The 18,981-nt window shown below is 45.2% G+C and overlaps 1 protein-coding gene across 1 annotated transcript in view; it reads left to right on the plus strand.

Moving 5' to 3' along the window:
* PCP4 (Purkinje cell protein 4) overlaps positions 1-10,871 on the plus strand; it is a 48,723-nt gene extending 37,852 nt beyond the window's left edge. The window contains exon 3 of the mRNA XM_068179566.1: positions 10,067-10,871. Within this exon, the coding sequence (XP_068035667.1) occupies positions 10,067-10,194 (128 nt within the window). The 3' untranslated portion in view covers positions 10,195-10,871. The remainder of the gene's footprint in view (positions 1-10,066) is intronic.
* Positions 10,872-18,981: the final 8,110 nt, after the last annotated feature.

Here is an 18,981-nt window from a genome sequence, read left to right on the forward strand (position 1 = left end):
AGCCCCTCCTCTCTTCCTAAGAAAGTTAAGCAAGCCAGCCTGCAGGGGAAATAAACAGAGAATGGGGCTTTTTGCATTCAGTGGAGATATGTAAACTCAAATTAATGATTCTGTTTGGGTAACAGCCCAAGCCAAAGAAAACAGTGGAAATTTCCTAGGACCAACCCTCCTGCAACAGTGTTTCTTTGCTTTATGGTGGAAAACTACAGCTGGGTGACTGTTTCAGGAGTCAGAGATGTTAAAATTCTGTATCTTTTGTGAGAAAATTTCATCCTATGGAGCATTCAATAAAACTTCTGGTCAGACTGAGTCTGTCCTGCACTCTGGCTGAACTTGTGGATGCTGGAGCAGGAATGACAAAGCCAAGTGAGGCAGGAGCATGTGAGACCCAGTGGCAGGCCAAGTTTCATGGTAAATCGATGTCCATCAGAGTTTCCTGGTCTTTGCTCAGGCTGAGCTACCTTGGAGCTGCTCCAGAAGCCTGGACTTTATATCCATCACATCTCTGGGGCTCTCCTGAAGGGATGAGTTTGGTTTTATGGAGGGGTGATGAACTTTCTTTTGCCAAATGCTCTCCTAAAGAAATGTTTTAGAGCAGGTTTGTTCATCCCAGCCCGTTTCTACCCTCTGACAATTCTGTTCTGTCACTAATGGACTCCAGGTACTTTCTTGGGCATTTTAACCTCACAAGCTCCATTTCTACCCAGTTATTGATTAATTGCCTCCACAAGTATCCCCAAACTGGCAGGTAGTGCAAGATGTTAAAAAAACATAGTACACGTATTAAAGCAGTGGCTTTTATTTGTGTTGTGATTGTGCTAAATTAATTTATCCTATTGCATCATGAGCGATGCCCACGTTTGTGCAAATAAAAGCTGCACTGTTTGGCCATTATTAAAGTTGTTTGTTTCTTGCACTTAATCTGTGCAGCAAAGTGAGTGCTTCTTACTGATAATATTTCCAAGGCTTAGAAGATACTGAAATGGAATCACAGAATGGTTTGGATTGGAAGGGTTCTTCCAGCTCATCTTGTTCCAGCCACCTCTTCCATAGGAAGGGAACGTCCACTGTCCCAGGCTGCTCCAAGCCCCAGTGTCCAACCTGGCTTTGGACATTTCCAGGGATCCAGGGGCAGGCACAGCTGCTCTGGGCGCCCTGTGCCAGGGCCTGCCCACCCTCCCAGGGAAGAATTTCTCTTCAATATCTCCTTTGCTCAAGAATGTGATATTGAATGGCAAAGCTCCGTTCCTGTACCTTCCCTCTGAGTGTGGGATTAAGTAATTTATAATTAAAAGCCATGATAGATTTTACAAGAGGAGAGTGTTTTCTCACTGTGACTTTCCAAATGCTGATAAAGTAGTTTTTATTAAAATTACCCGTAAACTTAAAATAGCCTCTCATTAGTTGGTAACAGATATGCTGGTATCCAGTGACTACAAGAAAATGCCTTAATTTTCCACTTTGAAGATGAGCAGGGCAAAGTCTCACTCTTTTTTGTGTGTGGAAAAAACCATCTTCTGACTCCATACCACGGTGCTTTTGATTGATTCCTCTCCTTTGTGTGACTGACAGGTTTTGCTCTGTAACCCGTGCCACCTTCCCCAGCTCCTGTCACTTTGTCAGGCACGGGATTGATCCCCCTTTCCTGCCACTCCTGTGTGGCATGTTGTGATCACTGCCACTTCTCTGAGCTTCTTCCCCAGCTGCTCTTGAGGGAGCATCCCTGGAAAGCACAGCCGGGGGAGGCAGTGCCACACTGGAAGATAAAATCCTCTGTTTTGTGCTTTCCTGGCGAGTGCTCTCAGGTATCATCGGTCATCCCGCAATTAGGAGCGAGTGCCAACTCATTTTGAGGCAGTTCCTTCGCAGTCTGGAGCAGGAAAGTGTTTGGACGTGCTGGGGGCAACATCCCTCTTAGAAAACAAAATGGGTTTAGAGCCCTTTATATGGTTTTGTTGGAAAGTGGTGCAGCATGGCTTGAATCAAAAGGGCTACACTCTCTTTGCCTCAACACCCCAGGGGTCCCCCCTCTGCCACCACAGTCCCTTGGCAGAGTCTGTCTGGAACAATCCCAGCCATGCCCGGGGCTGCACCAGCTCTCAGATATTTAGGGAAGCTGTGGATGATGCCTGAGCTGTGCTGGGTCCTTGGATAATGTGCTGCTGTCGAGGTAGCCCTGAGGAAGTTCTCCTGTTGTTATTTTAAACGTTACTGCTGAAGACACTTTTGCAAAGGTCAGAGCACTGAGGGGTGGCGGAGGGGAAAGAATTTATTGTTCTGCATTTGTAACCACATTAGGGCTCCCTGCTCGGGCTGGGAGCGCCTGCATGCTACCATAATAGGGAAATAACTGATCATATATTAATCAAGCAGTCGAGGAGCCAGTCAGGAGGGCAGCTTGCACTGCTGAAATGCAGCTCCCTCCACAGCAAGGCTGGTTAAAGGCACAGTGTTTAACTGGGAAATGAGAACTGGAAATGGCAGAGGAAATTAAAACTGCCTTGTAACAATTCCCGTTTCAAACTTGGCCAGGGCCTTGGGCATCACGGGCAGCTGCAGAACGAGACTCCCACAACTCTGGGCTGAATTTGGGAGGAGGATCTTGGCATCCTGACCTGCAGGAGAGGCTGAGTTAGGGCTGGGTGTGTTATCCCTGCTGGTGGGGCATCGTTCTGCAGGGACACAGGGACCTGACAGGAGCTGGACTCCACGGTCCTTGGGGGTCCCTTCCAGCTCAGGAAATTGATTCTGTGTCAGTGCCAGCAGTTGAACCCCAGCACCATTTCCCTTCAGATCCCAGAGGCTCCCACTGAATTTGCCAGTTTTGCATCCCTCAGACACAGCTTTAGCTGGTTAGAGATGAGATTATAGAGCTGAAAGCAGGCGGGTTTTATTTGCTATGTTCCCAGCTAAACTTGCAGAAAGTTTGATCTCCACGTGGGAATGTGAATTGGGGCCTCTGGTTTCATTCCCAGAATGCCTCCCATGAATTATGTACCTATCTGTGTATCAGTTATGTGTTTGTAAACCATTTTAAAAGGCTGGCAGTGATCCATTAATTACTTTGAAGATGACGAATAATTGCTTACATAATATTAGCATTTAAGGAAAAACAATATTTGTCTCTATATTAATTGTTGAGCAAAATCAATTCATCTGTAGTTGGCTACAATCTACTAGAGAATGCAATTTTTGTAAACTGAATTTTATTGCTATTCCTTTCTGTTCCATTATATTACCCCAATGTACATAATTTTTGTGCTACTTCGTTTATCTTATGTCAGAAATAATATTCCTGTTCTCCAACATTATTACAACCAGGAAAAAAAGAAAGATTAATCAGACATTTCAAAAGCCTTATGCTGAAATAACATTTTTAAAATTATAGAAGAACAGCCATTATTTTCTACAGCAAAACTAATTTTTCAAGTTCGAGATAGCAACACCATATTCTGAAAGTAAAGGTCAATTTGAAAAATAAAAGATTCTGGTTGCCTAATAAGGTCATGTTCTTTATACCAAATTGTAATTTACAGTTGAATCGAATGATATTAATTATTTCTGGCTTGCTTTGAGTGATATTCTGGGGCCAGTTGGTGTAGTTCAGATAAAAATAGCTGTTACATTTAGTCTTATTATTAATGATAACCTTTTTTTTTTTCACATGGACCCTTTGAAGTCTCAGGAGACTGCTGAGCTCCAGGGGTTGCTTTTCAGTTTCAGAGATGGTTCCTTTGTGGACTTTACATTTCCCCAGCATCTTCCACCTTCAAAAACCAGAAAACAAAAACCCCTTGTGTAAAGCTGTAATTCCCCACCCTCGAGTGCCTCTCTCCTGACAAACACAACAGGGAGCCCTGGACTCTGGAAGGTGGCCCTGGAATGCCTGGGTTCCTTTTGGAGTGACGAAACAAGAACAGCTTTAGGGATGGAGTCCTTGTCACAAATCGAGCATCTCACCCTGCAGCACTTCTAATCAGCAGGAAGGAAAATTATTGTTGTTCCTTACCTAATTAGAAAAAAAAATCTGTACTTATTAATGAAGAAGCTGAATGATTGTGGCCAAGAAGGCCACTGGCAGCTGGGCTGGGTGAGGAATTGTGTGTCCAGCAGGAGCAGGGCAGGGATTGTCCCTCTGGGCTGGCTCTGAGAGGCCCCTCGAGGGCTGTGTCCAGTTCTGGTCCTGCAGGAGAGACCTGGAGGGGCTGGAGCGTGTCCAGGGCAGGGAACGGAGCTGGGAAGGGGCTGGAGAAGTCCTGAGGGAGCTGGGAAGGGGCTGAGCCTGGAGCAAAGGAGGCTCGGGGGGACCTTGTGGCTCTGCACAGCTCCTGCCAGGAAGGTGGTGGCGTTCTGCTGCCCCAGCCCTGTCCCAGCCCAGGGAGGAGCTGGAGCTGCTGCAGAGAGCCCAGAGGAGGCTCCAGGATGAGCAGAGGGATGGAGCAGCTCTGCTGGCAGGAAAGGCTGGCACAGCTGGCATTGTTCACCTGCACAGGAGAAGCTTTGGGCTGAGCTCAGTGTGGCCTTGCAGGGCCTGGAGGAGCTGGGAAGAGAGATAATTTACAAGTACAAGGGGGAATGGCTTCAAACTGACAGAGAGTTTAGGCTTAGATTAGATATTAGAAGAAATTCTTTACTGTGACCTTAGTGAGGAACTGCAACAGTTTGCCCAGATATTTTATGGATGCTCCATCCCTGGAAGTGTTCAAAGCCACACTGGACACTGGGGCTTGGAGCAGCCTGGGGCAGTGGAAGGTGTCCCTGCCCATGGCAGGGGTGGCACTGGATGATCTCTAAGGTCCCTTCCAACCCAGGCCATTCCATGATTCTATAACTCCCCTAAAAAATGAGTCTATTACTTCCTCACCCTCAAGTAGATACAGAGGGGAAAGAATGGCCAACATCAGCTCTTGGCTTTTAGAAGTGTTGCTTGTCAGGAGTTAAGTGTGGCCTCCACACCTCTGAGCATCCATGTGCTGGCTGGTTGCTCTGTGGATTCTGAGCAGACAAAATGACTCTTCCCATCACATAAAGATAATGCTGCACATTGATGTCAACATCCATGTGATTCCTGCCCATTTTGGTCCTCTTTAATTAGGGACTGTTCTGCCTCTTTGGACAGGCTGGTGTAATAGCTTGGGATAAAGATTGTCACAGCTTGAAAAATCTTTGGAGCAGTGGGAGGTAATGATCCTGCCTGAGGCAAAACACTGCTTCTGGCCCTGTGATTCTGTCCCACACTCCATTGAATCTTTTTTCCCAAACGCTGCAGTTTAGCCCCTGAAAAATGGAGTATTTTTATAAGTGTATTCCATCTTCGGTCTGCTCCCATAATTCCTGTTGGATGTGAGCAGGGTGAGCAGGGGCAGAGGATGGCACCTGGGACACGAAACGCCAGTTAGAGGCTTCAGCCCGTGCGATTTTTCATGCTGAATGGTTTTCCATAATGTGATGAGCAATTTCTGTTTCATCTGGAAGATGGGAATTTCTGAGAATAAAGACTGAGTCCCCTTTTCCACCCCACTAACCTTTTCCCTTCCCTGAGCAGTTTTAGGAAGGACCGGTCTGTTTAGGCTGTGTTCAAATGTCACAAAAGACTGCTTTAAATTTTTGGCCCATATGGAATAAGCAATGTTTCCTTTTCCCAGCGTTATCACAACTCATTTTACTTCATAGCTGAAAAGTAAATGAAAGAAATAGCTGGAGGCACATTTGTGAATAATTACATTTGCACCACATTTCTTCAGAGTTTGATGGGTAGATTTATGTGTAAGATGTTATTGTTTTCCTTCAGCTTCATTATCCATCCAGTGTTTGCCATGGATCACAAGGCGCTGTAGCAGATCATGGAGGCAGCATTCTAATGCTGTTTCATCTGGAAAGGGAAAACATAGATCTTTTTTTCAGCTGCAGCAGTGCAAGATGATGGGAGACTTGGAAAGCAGCTCATTAGTTGCTGCTTCAGGCTCTCCTGCTGGGATGAGTGCTGCCTGTGGTGAGGGAAAACCTGTGCCCTATAAATTGTCTCCGACTTCAGCCCTGCAGTGCGATGGTGCTGGGGTGCAGGGTGCCCCTTTTCAGCAGGCAGTTGATGATGTGCCCCAAGGAGTTTTGCCTCAGATCAGATCAGTTTTGATCAGATTTGCCTCAATTGGCACAGAGCCAGTCCGTGGTTAAACGTGATTTTGGGACATTCATTGGGTAACAATCTTTTGTTATGGCCAACAACTGCTGGCGTGGCATGGTTCACCTCCCCTGCTGGCAGTGATCAGAGCCCAGCAGGGGCATGCACTGGCCGCCCTGCTTTGTCAGGGTGTGCTCAGAAGAGTCCAGAAAGGTATGGACAAATCTTTCAGGGAGAGCCTTGAAATAGCTGAGTTCAGTGGGAGGGGTTTGGGGGGATTTATTTATTATGGTGCTAATGAAAGCAGATCCCCCCTCAGAAAGCAGAAAATGCAGTCCAGGGCTTATCAACCATCTCTGAACCCTGTAAAATCACAAGAAGCTTATGAGTTTAAGTCTGCTGACAATAGTTTTGTTTTCCCTGGTTTTCTCCTGGGGGTGGGTGTAGTCCAGGGATCGTCAGATATCCATGTGGAAGGAATCCTCATGTAATTTAGAAAGGGAAGATACCAATAAAAGGTTGTGTGTGGTAGAGGGTGGGGAGGGAATCCTGATCCACCTTCATTGTCACATCAAGGTAGCTTGGAAGAAGGTGGTTTTTTATGAGAATGGTTGACGCCCACCAGCAGGAATGAAAACAATCACATCCAGGAGTAAAACCTGTGCCAGTGCTTACCTGTGCTCTGGCCTGCTGAGAGCAAGAATTTCTTGGGTATTCAGACCATTCCCAAGCTAATTATCCCTTGTGAAAGGAAAACCAGGAGTGCATGAAAGAGGAGCATTTCTAAAGGCTTGCTTCCAGCTCTGCAGAAATTTAATGATTTGAGGACTCAAATCCAACAGCCTGCAGGCTTGAGATATGTGAACAACTACTGACAGGTAGAAGTTACTGTGGCATGGGTGGTATATGGAGTAGGGAGGGTGCAAAAGGGCTTTAATCTTTTTATCAGTGCAGTGAGGTGATTTCTAGTCTGTGCAGATCCTGAGCCCCACCTGGGTTTCCATTGTAATTAATTGGTTAATTCTTAATTTGTAGAATCACAGAATGGTGTGGGTTGGAAGGGACCTTAAAGATCACCTGGTTCCAGCTCCCCTGTCACAAGGGAGTTGGAACTCCTGCTCCTAACCATGTCATTTGCAGGATGTGATGCTTTTTAAATCACAAGGCTGCTTTTAGGGAAGCAGCTCAGGGTAAAAGCTAAAATTTTATTCCCTTAGACAAAGCCCGAGCTGGCACCCCACTGAATTTTCTCTCCAGATTGACAGTCCATCTGGTAAAGTATCTGTGTTGTGACAGGTATCAATAGAAAATGGTTTGAGGAGAACTCCAAGAAAATCCATTCCCAAAATTTGGGAAATACCTAATCCAGCTCTTTTCAGTTTAACATAGGACTTAAAGTCTTTAAGCAAATATGTCTGTGCAATTATATATTAATATGTATTCTCTATGTATGCAAATGTGGATGGACCATATGTGTATAAAAAAGTGAAATATGGGCACAGGGAGAAAGAAAATGATACAGATGTGTCTATTACATTACATTGCATATATAGATAATGCATGTGTTGTTTTATAATATACACTGTGCACATATGTGTAATCATTATATTTCCCTACCATCTGCTAATTATGAGTTTCTTCTTTATTCATATAAATATCTTGGCCCATTTGAACACTTCTAATTTCTTAATTACAAGTCTAAGTCATGGCTAAAAACTTCTTGTCCTAGCATTTCTCAGTGGTCATAGGAAAATAGAAATATAGGAAGAGCTCATATGGAATTTTGGTTTTGATGTCAACAACTGTAGGTCAAAAGAAATAAAAGGAAGTCAAACCTTAAGATGTTGTAAATTATTGTATTACAGTTGATTTTAATGCAGTGAGAATGGTACACATCAAGCAAAGATTTAAGTGTCCTGGAAATTTTAGAGACAAATTACACTAAATGCTGCATTTTCTTAAGTCTTAACGTGAGATTGCCGAGTCACTGCTGCACGTTAAGATCGGGCTAAAACTTGGCTGTAATAGGAAATGAGCTGTACAAGCCAGATTTCATCAAGAGGTACAGACCCAATCGTGTCTATTCATCCATCCATCTGGTTTTCCCAACTGGCATTTCCAAAGGACAGTAATTACTACACTGAAAGGCTAAAATCGATGGATAGACTCCCCTTACTGTTAGGTTGCCTTTAACCCATAAATACCAAACCAAAATCGGTTCCAATTTCTCCTTGGCTGTGTCACTTCCGACCTTCTCATGCCTTTCCCCACGGAAGATAAACTATAATTGTATTTCTGTACTTAGGGTGGTTGTATTGCTTGAATAGTTACACAAACCATGCAGATTCTTGGATTTAATGACATAGTTCTGTGATTTAATGACATAAAGTTAATGGATTGATTTTGTTCCACAAAAATCTTTGTTTTGATAGCTTAGCTTTTCATTAGCCTATGTAATAAAATTTGGTGAGCTCTCAAGCTGTTCCTTTTATCCAGATTTTCTCTTTCTTCTTCCATTTTCATCTTTCTTCTTAAATGTTTTCTAAATAAAACAAAACACTAAGTGAACATTTCTCTTACATTAGCATAGCTGCATTTATTTGGTTGTTGTAATTAAAATAAAATCAATATGGGATATTGCAAAACCTTCCCTTTAAATATTTCCTCAGTTTAGAATTCTCCATAGAAAATGGACACAAAAACTGAGTTCTGAGTAAGAATGAGAAGTAAAGGCAAGAAATCCTGCAGGACTCATGCTAATACCATGGAATGGCATCCCTCTTTTCTAGTGTGCAGGACAGAGACAATGGGGGATAAGTTTATTTTCATTTTGATAATACATTGGACGCGTTGCCTTTATTTGCATTAATGCAACTTGGGGATGAGCATCCTGGAGGTATTAATGTCAAGAATTAAAAGCAAAGTGGTTCAAAATGGGTGAATTCCCCCAAGCAGAGCTCCCTGCAGCCTCCTGGTGTGACTGGCACACAACAGCTGCATCAGTGAGTTTAACAAACCAATTTATGGTGAAAAGCTCGGTGCTGTGACGAGGTTAGTGGGGCGAACGTGTGCTCCCACCAACTCAGCCCAGGCAGTTTGGGGTTATCTTTGCAACCAGGACAGGAATTTTCCCAGGGCTGCACTTCTAACTGGTAGGTGGATGAAGGAAAATTCAGCAGAGTCAGCTGGGTTGTCCACATGGAGGTTGAATGCAGCTGAAGGGAAAGCTGAGGCCTGGGAATAAAGGAAGGCAAAGAGCCAAGGACTGAGGATGAAAGACAAGAGCAGAGCCTGGAGAGAAGTGAGGGAAGCAGCACAGTGGTGGAGAGATTGGACATAAATGATTCAGAGGAGAAGAGCTGTGCATGTTGGAAGGGATGAGGCAGGAAATGAGTGGAAAGAATGGAAATTAGCCTTAGGAAGTATCTCTTCCTCTCGTGTCGGAGGTGTGATAAAAACAGGGTCTTAATGCCTCTACTTTAAAATATTTTAATCTATCTCTTTTTTTAGAGTAAACATAGAATAATTTAGGTTGGAAAAGACATTTAAGTTCTCCCTGCTGGGTGGCACAGAGGAGTCCCTCTGTCCCTCACCGTTGGCTGGGGGGACTTGCCCAGATGCTGGACGAGTGCTGAGCACCCTTTGGATGTTGCTCCTCAGTGCTCAGCTCCCCACGGGATGTCACTGGGAGGGGTTTGATGTAATTTGTGCAGGCTTTTTCCCTCAATCTGCTCCCCATTGCCATGACTGTGTCTTCTGATGCCTTTTCCTTGGTCTGAAAATTGAGAGCCAGATATGGTTAAGGGATAAAGGGCTTTTACCTCGGTATTTAATAAGGATCTTTAGGAAGAAGGAGAAAGCAGCAGAATTTTCCACCTGTGCTGTTCACTGATTATCCCTTTCTGAAAAAGCTGTTGATATTTTTGTTCTCTTTCCTTTGAGCAGATGGACAAAAGAAGGTCCAAGAGGAGTTTGACATAGACATGGATGCGCCAGAGACAGAGCGGGCAGCCGTGGCAATACAGTCCCAGTTCAGAAAATTCCAGAAGAAAAAAGCGGGGTCCCAGTCCTAGTAGCTACCTCACAGCTCAAAACAAAGTAATCCTGAGATGATTTATCAAGAAGATCAGAAATAAGACAAAGATGCATGTACAGAAATTATCAATATTTAAAACCCCATTGGCAGATAACAACCCATGAGCTTGTGTGCGACTTCATCCCCCAGATGTTTCACACCCATTATCCTCTGTAACTCACCATTTTACTTGATGTTGTAATAAAAAGTTAGGGTGAAGTAATTAAAGTGTCTGCCTTCATCTGTCTTTCCATATTAATCCAGCAAGTGCAGCGTTACAAATGAACCCAGCCCAGATGCCTGTTTCCCTCTCCACCTAAAGCTCAGTCATAACAGCACCGTATGTTGCAGGGATTTTTGCTGAGGGATGAGATAGATGCATCTCAGCCCTGCTTCCCTCATTTGGAGAATTCCAGCTGCCAGCAAAATGTGAAAATAAAATTACTTTCTTGTAATGAGCTGAAAGTAAAAAAAAAAAAAGGAAAAGTTGCAGACAGAAGCTGGTATGAGGGGTGTAGGAAGCAGGGAGCAGTTTATTTTTGTCTTGCAAGTGTGTCAATAAAGTGGTTTGAGTGGGGAAATTGTGCCTGTCCTTCCTCTTTGCATGATAACATTCAGAGATCTTGGACCGCATTGACTGTTATGGAAAGAAAATAATAAACCAGACACAAAATATCTTTGGAAGTTTGGGATTGTTTTTTGTCTGTAAAAATAGAAACTGACCCTCTAAACTCTATTTCTTGATGCAGTTTTTCAGTCTCTACATAATCAGCAACTGTTTCTGTGCCATCTCTCTGTTTCCATATTATTTTCAGTGTTTGAGGAGTAAATCATAGCAGGCTTCCTGTGTCCATTTGCACTGTTCTGTATTCAGCTCTGAGCCCCTTTATTGCTGTGTTAGCCCAGCTTTGGATCAACAAAAAGCAGCTACAACATGTCTGAAATGGGGAAGTGAGTGGTGACAGCCTGCCAGCCTTTCACTCCTTCAGGGGGCACAGATTCAGGTGTCATTCCCATGTCATTCCCAGCTCTCCCCAGGGGGATTCTTTTCTTCCTCTCCCACCTTCCACAGGAGTGTTTGATCACCAGGGCAAGGGACAAATGCAGTCACCTTCAAACAGAAAGCCAGGGCAGGGGGCAGGAATAGAGGGAAAGGAGGGACCTCATGGCCTTCCCACAGGAGCCCATCAGGGCAGCAATGCTGGAGAGGTGCAGAGCTGTGGGATTACAAAGGAAAAGGAAAAACCTTCTGCAGGTTAAGGCACTTGTGGTGCTGGGCATCATTTTAGAGGTGGTGCCAAGAACTCTGGCTCCATGCTGGCTACGGGGAGCCCTCAGGGATGCTGAGCAGGAGAAATCCTGTGGGCAGAGAAGAAAGCATGGGCAAACAGGATTTGTGAGCTGCTTGAGACTGGGTGGGAAATCACAGAGTTTTTTAGAAGTCATTTTGGAGGGGAACACTCAGACCCTGCTGTGGCACCTCTTTCTGTGTGTCAGGTCCTAGGCATGACTTTCCCACTCATCACCTGCAAAGTCAGCATCCTCCAAGCTGCAGGTCAGTGCTTTCATTTTTTTTCCCATCAGCACTGTTCCTCTGCATTTACGAATTTCACAAATAAACCTCAAATAACAGTGCTACTGTGCTCAGAGTGTGGTTCGTGGAGGCCCCAGTTCCCCCACTTGTCTTTCACAGCAACTGCTCACCATATAATGACAGCCTAAGCATAATAATCTAAAAATTGTAATGGCTTTGGATTGTTTTGGTGCCATTTTGTTTAGATGAACATATATTTGTAATAAAAGACTGCATTTGTGTTCTGCATTATGTCATTTGAAACAGCATGAGCTCTGTAATGGCTACTTAATTGAATAAAAACTATGGGTAAGCACTAGGCTTTTATATTTGATCTGACATTCCTTGGACTTAAATTTCCTACACAACAGGAATAATCATATGGTTGGGACACAGAGAAAATGATTGCATTATTGAAGCACAACAACAGGGGCCGTTAGTAAATGAATTACAGCTCTTTCAGCAGCAGGGCTTTTCTTCCACGTGCAGTTCAGAGTGCATCTTACAGACACAGCCCTAATGTACAGAGAAACATAATGAGGAAGCAGTGATCTGGCATGAAATTTGGAGTAATTGTGGCAGCCCCTGTCAGACAATTTCCTTTTTATGTAAATGTGTTTGCACACAGATTGATGTTCCCAGGAGAGCTTTCTTGTTCCTGAGTCTTGCTCTTCACTCATCTTTTGCCCATATCCAAGGTGACAGCTGTTAATTTCTTTTCTTACCAATAACTCAAAGACCTTCTTTTCAAAGACCTCTCTGCGTTTGGCTGAGGTGAGAAAAGGAGTTGGATCCAGCCAGGATGGGTGAAGGAGGAGTTAAATATTCCAGGGATAATCTGGGTCTTTTAACTTCCCAACACTCACTGAGCTCTGCCTAAATGTAAGTAATGCGGTAATGGAAAGAAAGATTTAAATTAGGGGGATATCTGTGCTGATAACCCCAAAGTTCCCATAGGTAACATGGAAGAATATTCAGAGCAGTAGATTTTGCAGGAAATGGGGTTATGGCTCCCACCACTGACACCCACACCCTCCCCAGACACATCCATGCTGCCTCTGCTTCAAATTGCTGCCAGATTTTCCCAAAAGAGAATAACCTACAGCTGAGTGATCAGAACAATTGCCTGAGCCCGTGAAATCCTTAGTTCACATCGCTGCCTGGACCGTAAAATAACCTGTGGAATTAAACACAGAGGAGACCAAGCGAAGGAACCAAAAGCCCTGAAAATGCACAGGAATGCCCACACAAGGGAAACAGCAGAGAATGTGGAGTCTGTCAAGTTAAGGAGAGAAAAGCAAGCCACAGCCAAACCTGTGGGGGAAGTGGAGGTTTTACAGAAAGTAGAAATGAGTTTTGGATTACTGCCCAGAGCAGAGGCTCCCACAACTCAGTCAGAGTTTGGAGCAACCTGGCAAAATCACAGAATCATAGAATCAAGCCATGGAATGGGTTGGGTTGGAAGGGTTCTTAAAGCTCAGCTCTTTCTGACCTTCTTTTCCATAAGAAGGGAACATCCACTGTCCCAGGCTGCTCCAAGCCCCAGTGTCCAACCTGGCCTGGGACACTGCCAGGGATCCAGGGGCAGGCACAACTGCCCTGGGCACCCTGTGCCAGGGCCTGCCCACCCTCCCAGGGGAGGAATTCCTTCCCAATATCCCATCTGAACTGCCCCTCTTAGTATCAACAAATTAATACCAACAAATCACCAGGAGTGCACGAGGTTCACCCATGGCTGGTGGAGGAGCTCAGATGCACAACATCTGCCTTGCTCAAACCATTGCTCCCACTGGCCTCAGCTCCAGGGAAAATTAACAACATATTTTAGAAATGTCATTTAGAAAGGGCTCCAGCAGAATTCAGGGATTTCCAAAGAGCAGCTTCATTAGGAGTCTTGAGAGAGAACCAAAGATACGATGTGATCCAGCCATGATACATCACCACCCGGCAGCTGTGATTCCCAAACCTGCTGCTGGTGGAGATGACAGGTGGGAATTGGGAACCCAGGGACACCTGGATTTTTCCAGAAGTTTTAACAGGACTGCCTTGAGTGGCTCTCAGAGGAGCTGAGGTGTGGGAACAAAGGGTCCCACAGAAAAACAAGTAAGGTGACAATTTGTTATACAGGCTCCCCAGGGCAGTGGGCACAGCCCCAAGGCTGCCAGAACTCAAGGAGTCTTGGGACAATGCTCCCTGGAAAAGGGTGGGATTTTGGGATGTCTGTGCAGGGCTAGGAGTTGGGCTTTGATGATCTCTTTGGGTCCCTCCCCACTCAGGATATTCCATGATTCTAGAATTCTTTTCTCAATATTAGCTCTATACAAGTGTTCAAAGCCTGATGGGAAAAAAGCAGAGTGTACTGTCAATATGATGAAATTAATATTTAGACATCTATCTCCTGGAAGCATTTAAATGCAAATATCCTTCTCAATCTGAAAACAGCAGAAATCTCTTATATTGGTTTATATGATCAAGACAACCTTCAGAGGGGGAAGATCCAGGAACTTCCCCTCAAAAGAGAAGCTCTGCCATTTCTAATCCATTAAAGTCTAGTCACGAATGGGTTATTTAGCTCAATTCTTAAATTAAGGCAGTGCATTTTTTTCTGGTTTTGTTTTGTGGGGTTTTTTTTGTTTTGTTTTGTTTCATTTTTTTTTTAATCCCTAAACTCTCCCTGACAGATGGTCTCCTGCCTTTTAGTATCTCCAGTGATGGTAAGGCTAAAACCTTCCTTGGCAGCTTGTTCCATGGCTGAACTTTTCTTAAAGCTATAAAGGTTGGTTTGTACTTAAAACCAAAATCCTACCTCCTGCCATTTAGATTAATTTGTTCCAGTCCAGCTATACCCAGTTTCCCTAATCTTATCTTGTGGGTCTCCTTTTCAACCCTTTTTGTTATTTTCTGTTATTCTCCTTTGAACGCTGCCCGTTTATCTGTGCCTGGAATGAAATGCAGCCATTCAGATGAAGTGTACCCAGAGCCAGGCACAGCAGCACAATTATCTCCACTATTTTACAAGTGATGAGCCCCTCACCACAAATTTACACGGCTTTTGGCATTTTTTGTGGCAGCATTATTTTGCTGGCTTGTAGACAGAACATCATTTCCCAAGAATATAGAGCTGCTCTGTGATCTCTCTGGCTGGTCAGGGTTTCACCTTTTTTTTTCCCTACTCTGGCTGTAAAACATCTTTATTTTTTTTTTTATTTTATACTCCCACTGCACCTCTGCAATACTGGGATGACACAGAAATCTGGGTAAATGTCTTTATCTGTAGCACTTTTCCTTCAAATAAGGCAGGAATTGTAATAGAGTTTTTTTGTGCTTTCCCATTTTCTGTTACTAAATAATTACAGTCAGGTGCAGAGGCTTCAATGATCTCTAAATCAACCTTTTTTGGAAACTCAGAAAAGGTTGCAATGACTTCCTATTTTATTCTGAAAAGTTAACTTGCCTTTACTGGTGATGACTAATTATTTGATAAGGAAAGTCTTCATATCCACAGCTAAAAATAGCTTTTGAAGTAAGCCTGAGGACTCTTGTCCCTTCTCAGTGCGTTGTGATTTAATGATCTTTTCACAAAGGCCAAACTTATACTATTACTCACATTCAGTGGTAGTTTCCAGCAGGAATATTCCTGCAGAAATCTTCAGGACTAATGCGACAAAGGGAGGGGGTGGGAGCACATGATCTGTTGGCCTCACCAAGTACACAAAGTACGGTGACTTTCTGTGCTTGGTTTGCAGATCTTGGCAAAATTATATCCCTGGATTCCTTGAGCCGTTGCAATTTCTTGTTGGGAGCCAAGCCTGTATTTAATAGAGTGAATTACTGAAAAAATAAAATAACCAGCAGATGATGGCAATGATTAATAACAGATACAATGATTATTACTACAGCAAGGGGAAAATCGACAGGTTTCCGGAAGACTGGAAGCAACTGGTGACAGGACTAGGGGGAAAGAAGTGGGCTTAGATTGGATATTAGGGAAAAATTGCACTCTGGGAGGGTGGTGAGGCCCTGGCACAGGGTGCCCAGAGCAGCTGGGGCTGCCCCTGGATCCCTGGCAGTGCCCAAAGCCAGGTTGGACACTGGGGCTTGGAGCAGCCTGGCACAGTGGGAGGTGTCCCTGCCATGGCAGGGGTGGAATTCCATGATCTGTAAGAACCCTCCCAACCCCAACCATTCCACGACTCCATGATCTCTCCAAACACATTTAGTTCAGATCATACACACAAGCCACAGTGAGACTTTCCTTTGTGTGGCACGGGCAGAGCTGTCACCCTCCTCCTGCTGTGACCAAACCCAGCTGCAGTGGCAGCAGATTGTCTCTCCGTGGCACCAGGGACATTTCTGGCCACGTCCCTGCTGTGCTGTGCCCCTGCCCAGGGCTGGCACCATCCCACTTCCCCCACCTCTGCACAGGGGCTGCAGTGTCTGCTCCCCACTTCAGGATCACATGGGCGTGGAGCAGTGCCCTTCAGGCACTCTGTGTTTGTGCCACATCTCTCATGATCAGGTGCTTTGACAAAACTCACCCCAACCCTGCAAACCTTGAGGTGGAGCCTTTTAGGGGCTGATGGGGGCACATACCTGCCTGCATGGCTGGGCGAGCTGAACAGGCAAATCCCACTGCCAGAAAAAGGCCGAAAGAGGCATCAGCATGAGAGCTTTGAGCTGATCAGCCACGGGGCTGTGGAGTCGCCACCCTGCCCTAAAAGCCCAGAGCAGCACCGGGTACCACTTGGCAAGGCAGGGGATGGAGTGGGGGGAGATGGCAGCAGAGCCTGGGAGCAGGGAAGGGGATTTCTGCAGTGGGAAAGGGTTTGGAAAAGGTGAAGGGGACAGGTGTAACAACAGCTCTTTGACGGGAGGCACAGGGTGTGGGCAGAGAGCCTGGCAGGAAGGGTGGGCAGGGATGGGAGGGAGGTGATTGCCTGGTGCCGGGGAGCTGCAGCTCTTCATTTCCCACTCACTCTGGTGCTGATGGGGAGAACTGAACGGCTTCAGAGATTTCCCCTCTGGTTATGTAAAACGGGACACGTGGTGCTGCCTTCAGGGATACCTGGGAGCAGCGCTGAGGTGTCAGCAGCGTGCCCGGGTTATGCAAGGCAGCTGGCAGGCAGCGAGGAGCACAGCTGTGCACTGCAAATTCTGGCAGAGTTAGAAATAAAAGCCTCACTGTTTGATCAGCCAGCCTGGAGTTTGCCCTCTAGACTTCCCCCTGACATATGGTGCCTACAGCCTCTGGAGAGCACCCAAACCACCTCTTGCATCCAGGGCTTACAAGAATTGGGAGACATCATCTGTGGAGAAATTAAAATCATTGTTTGCGGAGAGAGCAATTTTATTCCGCTAGAATTCTTGTGCCATCAGTGTTCCCCTGTTCACAAAGGCCTTTTCTTTACAAAGGATAAGCCGAGGCAATCAATTGTTTTTATCTGGTAAATGAAAATGAATAAAATGCAATTTGGGTGTAGGTAAACAGAGAAGTCATTTTCCACTCAGCATTAGCTCACATCTCAATGGACATTAGCCCTGTGTTTATTGAAGGACAGGTTATTGCCTGGGACATTGGGATTTTAGTGGAATGGAACACAAACTCCAGTTTATTGACATCTGCTGCACAGCAAAAAGATGGATGATTAGCTCCTCTGTTTCTGCTCTTTTTCAGAACTGCTGTGTGGATGCCCACAAGGGGAAAGCTTGGATTATGCATCATATTCTTCATACTTTTATACAGAAGAAGTTAATGGCCCTTTCATAGAAGCACTTTCCATTATTACAAGTTTTCTTGGCATCAGAGAGCTACCTGCTTTTGCTTCGTTCTCACAAATGTACATGACTTAGTGCCTGTCATCTGAATTAAAAGTCCATTATCTTGATTCTGTGCTGCACATTGAAATTTTAATCCTGCACACTTTGTAGTCAATAGTACTAATTTTCAGTAGTATTTTCAGTTTAGAGCTGCCAAAGCTTCAAGGACTAGCAACAAAGCAAAAGGTAAAAAGAATAAAGGAAATCCTGAAAGTATCCAGCAAGGAGGGGAAATTCTCTCGATGACAGTTGGTTGTATTTTTTTGTCTGCACAGAAGCAGATAATTCTCCTTTGAGGAAAAAAAAAGGACCCAAATAATAAACATCCCTTTTTCATCTGCACAGTCAGAGCTCGGGCTCGCTTGCACAGCAGCCATGAGCAGCTGCTTCCCTGGGTGCGCCGGCACGACATAAACCTCGTTCCTGCCCTTGATTTTGATTTTCCTCAGGTGCCACCCCACTGCAGGGCTGCAGCACGAGGGAGGATGTGCTCCATAAAGGTGAGATACAACTCCTGGAGCTGCTGCCTGGCTCCTGCTGCTGGAAGTTATCCCCTCAGAATTTATCACCCCAGGGCTGAGAGCCCGCTGGAGCTCAGCCTCCCTTGCTGGGGAGGGCAGGGGGCTTCAAGATGGGCCAGGAGAGGTTCAGGCTGGGCATCAGGAGGAATTTCCTCTGAAATTCAGGTCTTCCAAATGGAGGGATTGTTAAACATTGGGACAGATGTTCAGGGTGGCAGCGGGGTCCCCGTGCCTGGAGGTCTCCAAGGACGTGGCACTCAGTGCTCTGGGCTGGTGGCAGGGTGGAGATGGGTCACAGGTTGGACACTCTTGGAGGGGTTTTCCAGCCTCAGTGATTCTGGGATTTGTGACTCTGCAGGCACAGGGGGGCAGCCCTTGGGCTGCTTTGGTGCCTTCCCACCCAACCAGACCCGAGTGAAATTGTAATATGTGATACAAACCAGGTCACCCTCTGTGAGTGTGGAAGCCACTGCTTCATCCAGAAGGGTAATTCAGCAGAAAACATTGAGGACATCCCCACCTGCTTGCCACTTCTGGAGTGTCCTTCTCCCTCTCTGCCCTGGAAAGAGCTGACAATAAGCAGGAGATGGATCTGGGAATTGCAAAACTCCACTGAAAAATATTTTGCAGCTCAAATATAAAACCACACGGCCAAGGAGGACTCATGCACACAGAAAGTTTGGTTTCTCAGCTCTTCCAGGCTTTCAGGGCATGCCTTAGTTATCATGGCATGAGCATAGGTTGCTTGTTCTTTGTCTTAGCAACCAAATTTCACTCTGAATTTTCCTGCTGCTCCTTGCTAAAGCATTCCCAGCTGAAAAGCTTTTCTCCTGATACACTGCATGAGGCTTGATTGGGTTGCTGGAGTCAACAT

The sequence above is a fragment of the Anomalospiza imberbis genome, chromosome 2 (assembly GCF_031753505.1).
Source record: "Anomalospiza imberbis isolate Cuckoo-Finch-1a 21T00152 chromosome 2, ASM3175350v1, whole genome shotgun sequence".
NCBI classification, from domain to species: Eukaryota; Metazoa; Chordata; class Aves; order Passeriformes; family Viduidae; genus Anomalospiza; species Anomalospiza imberbis.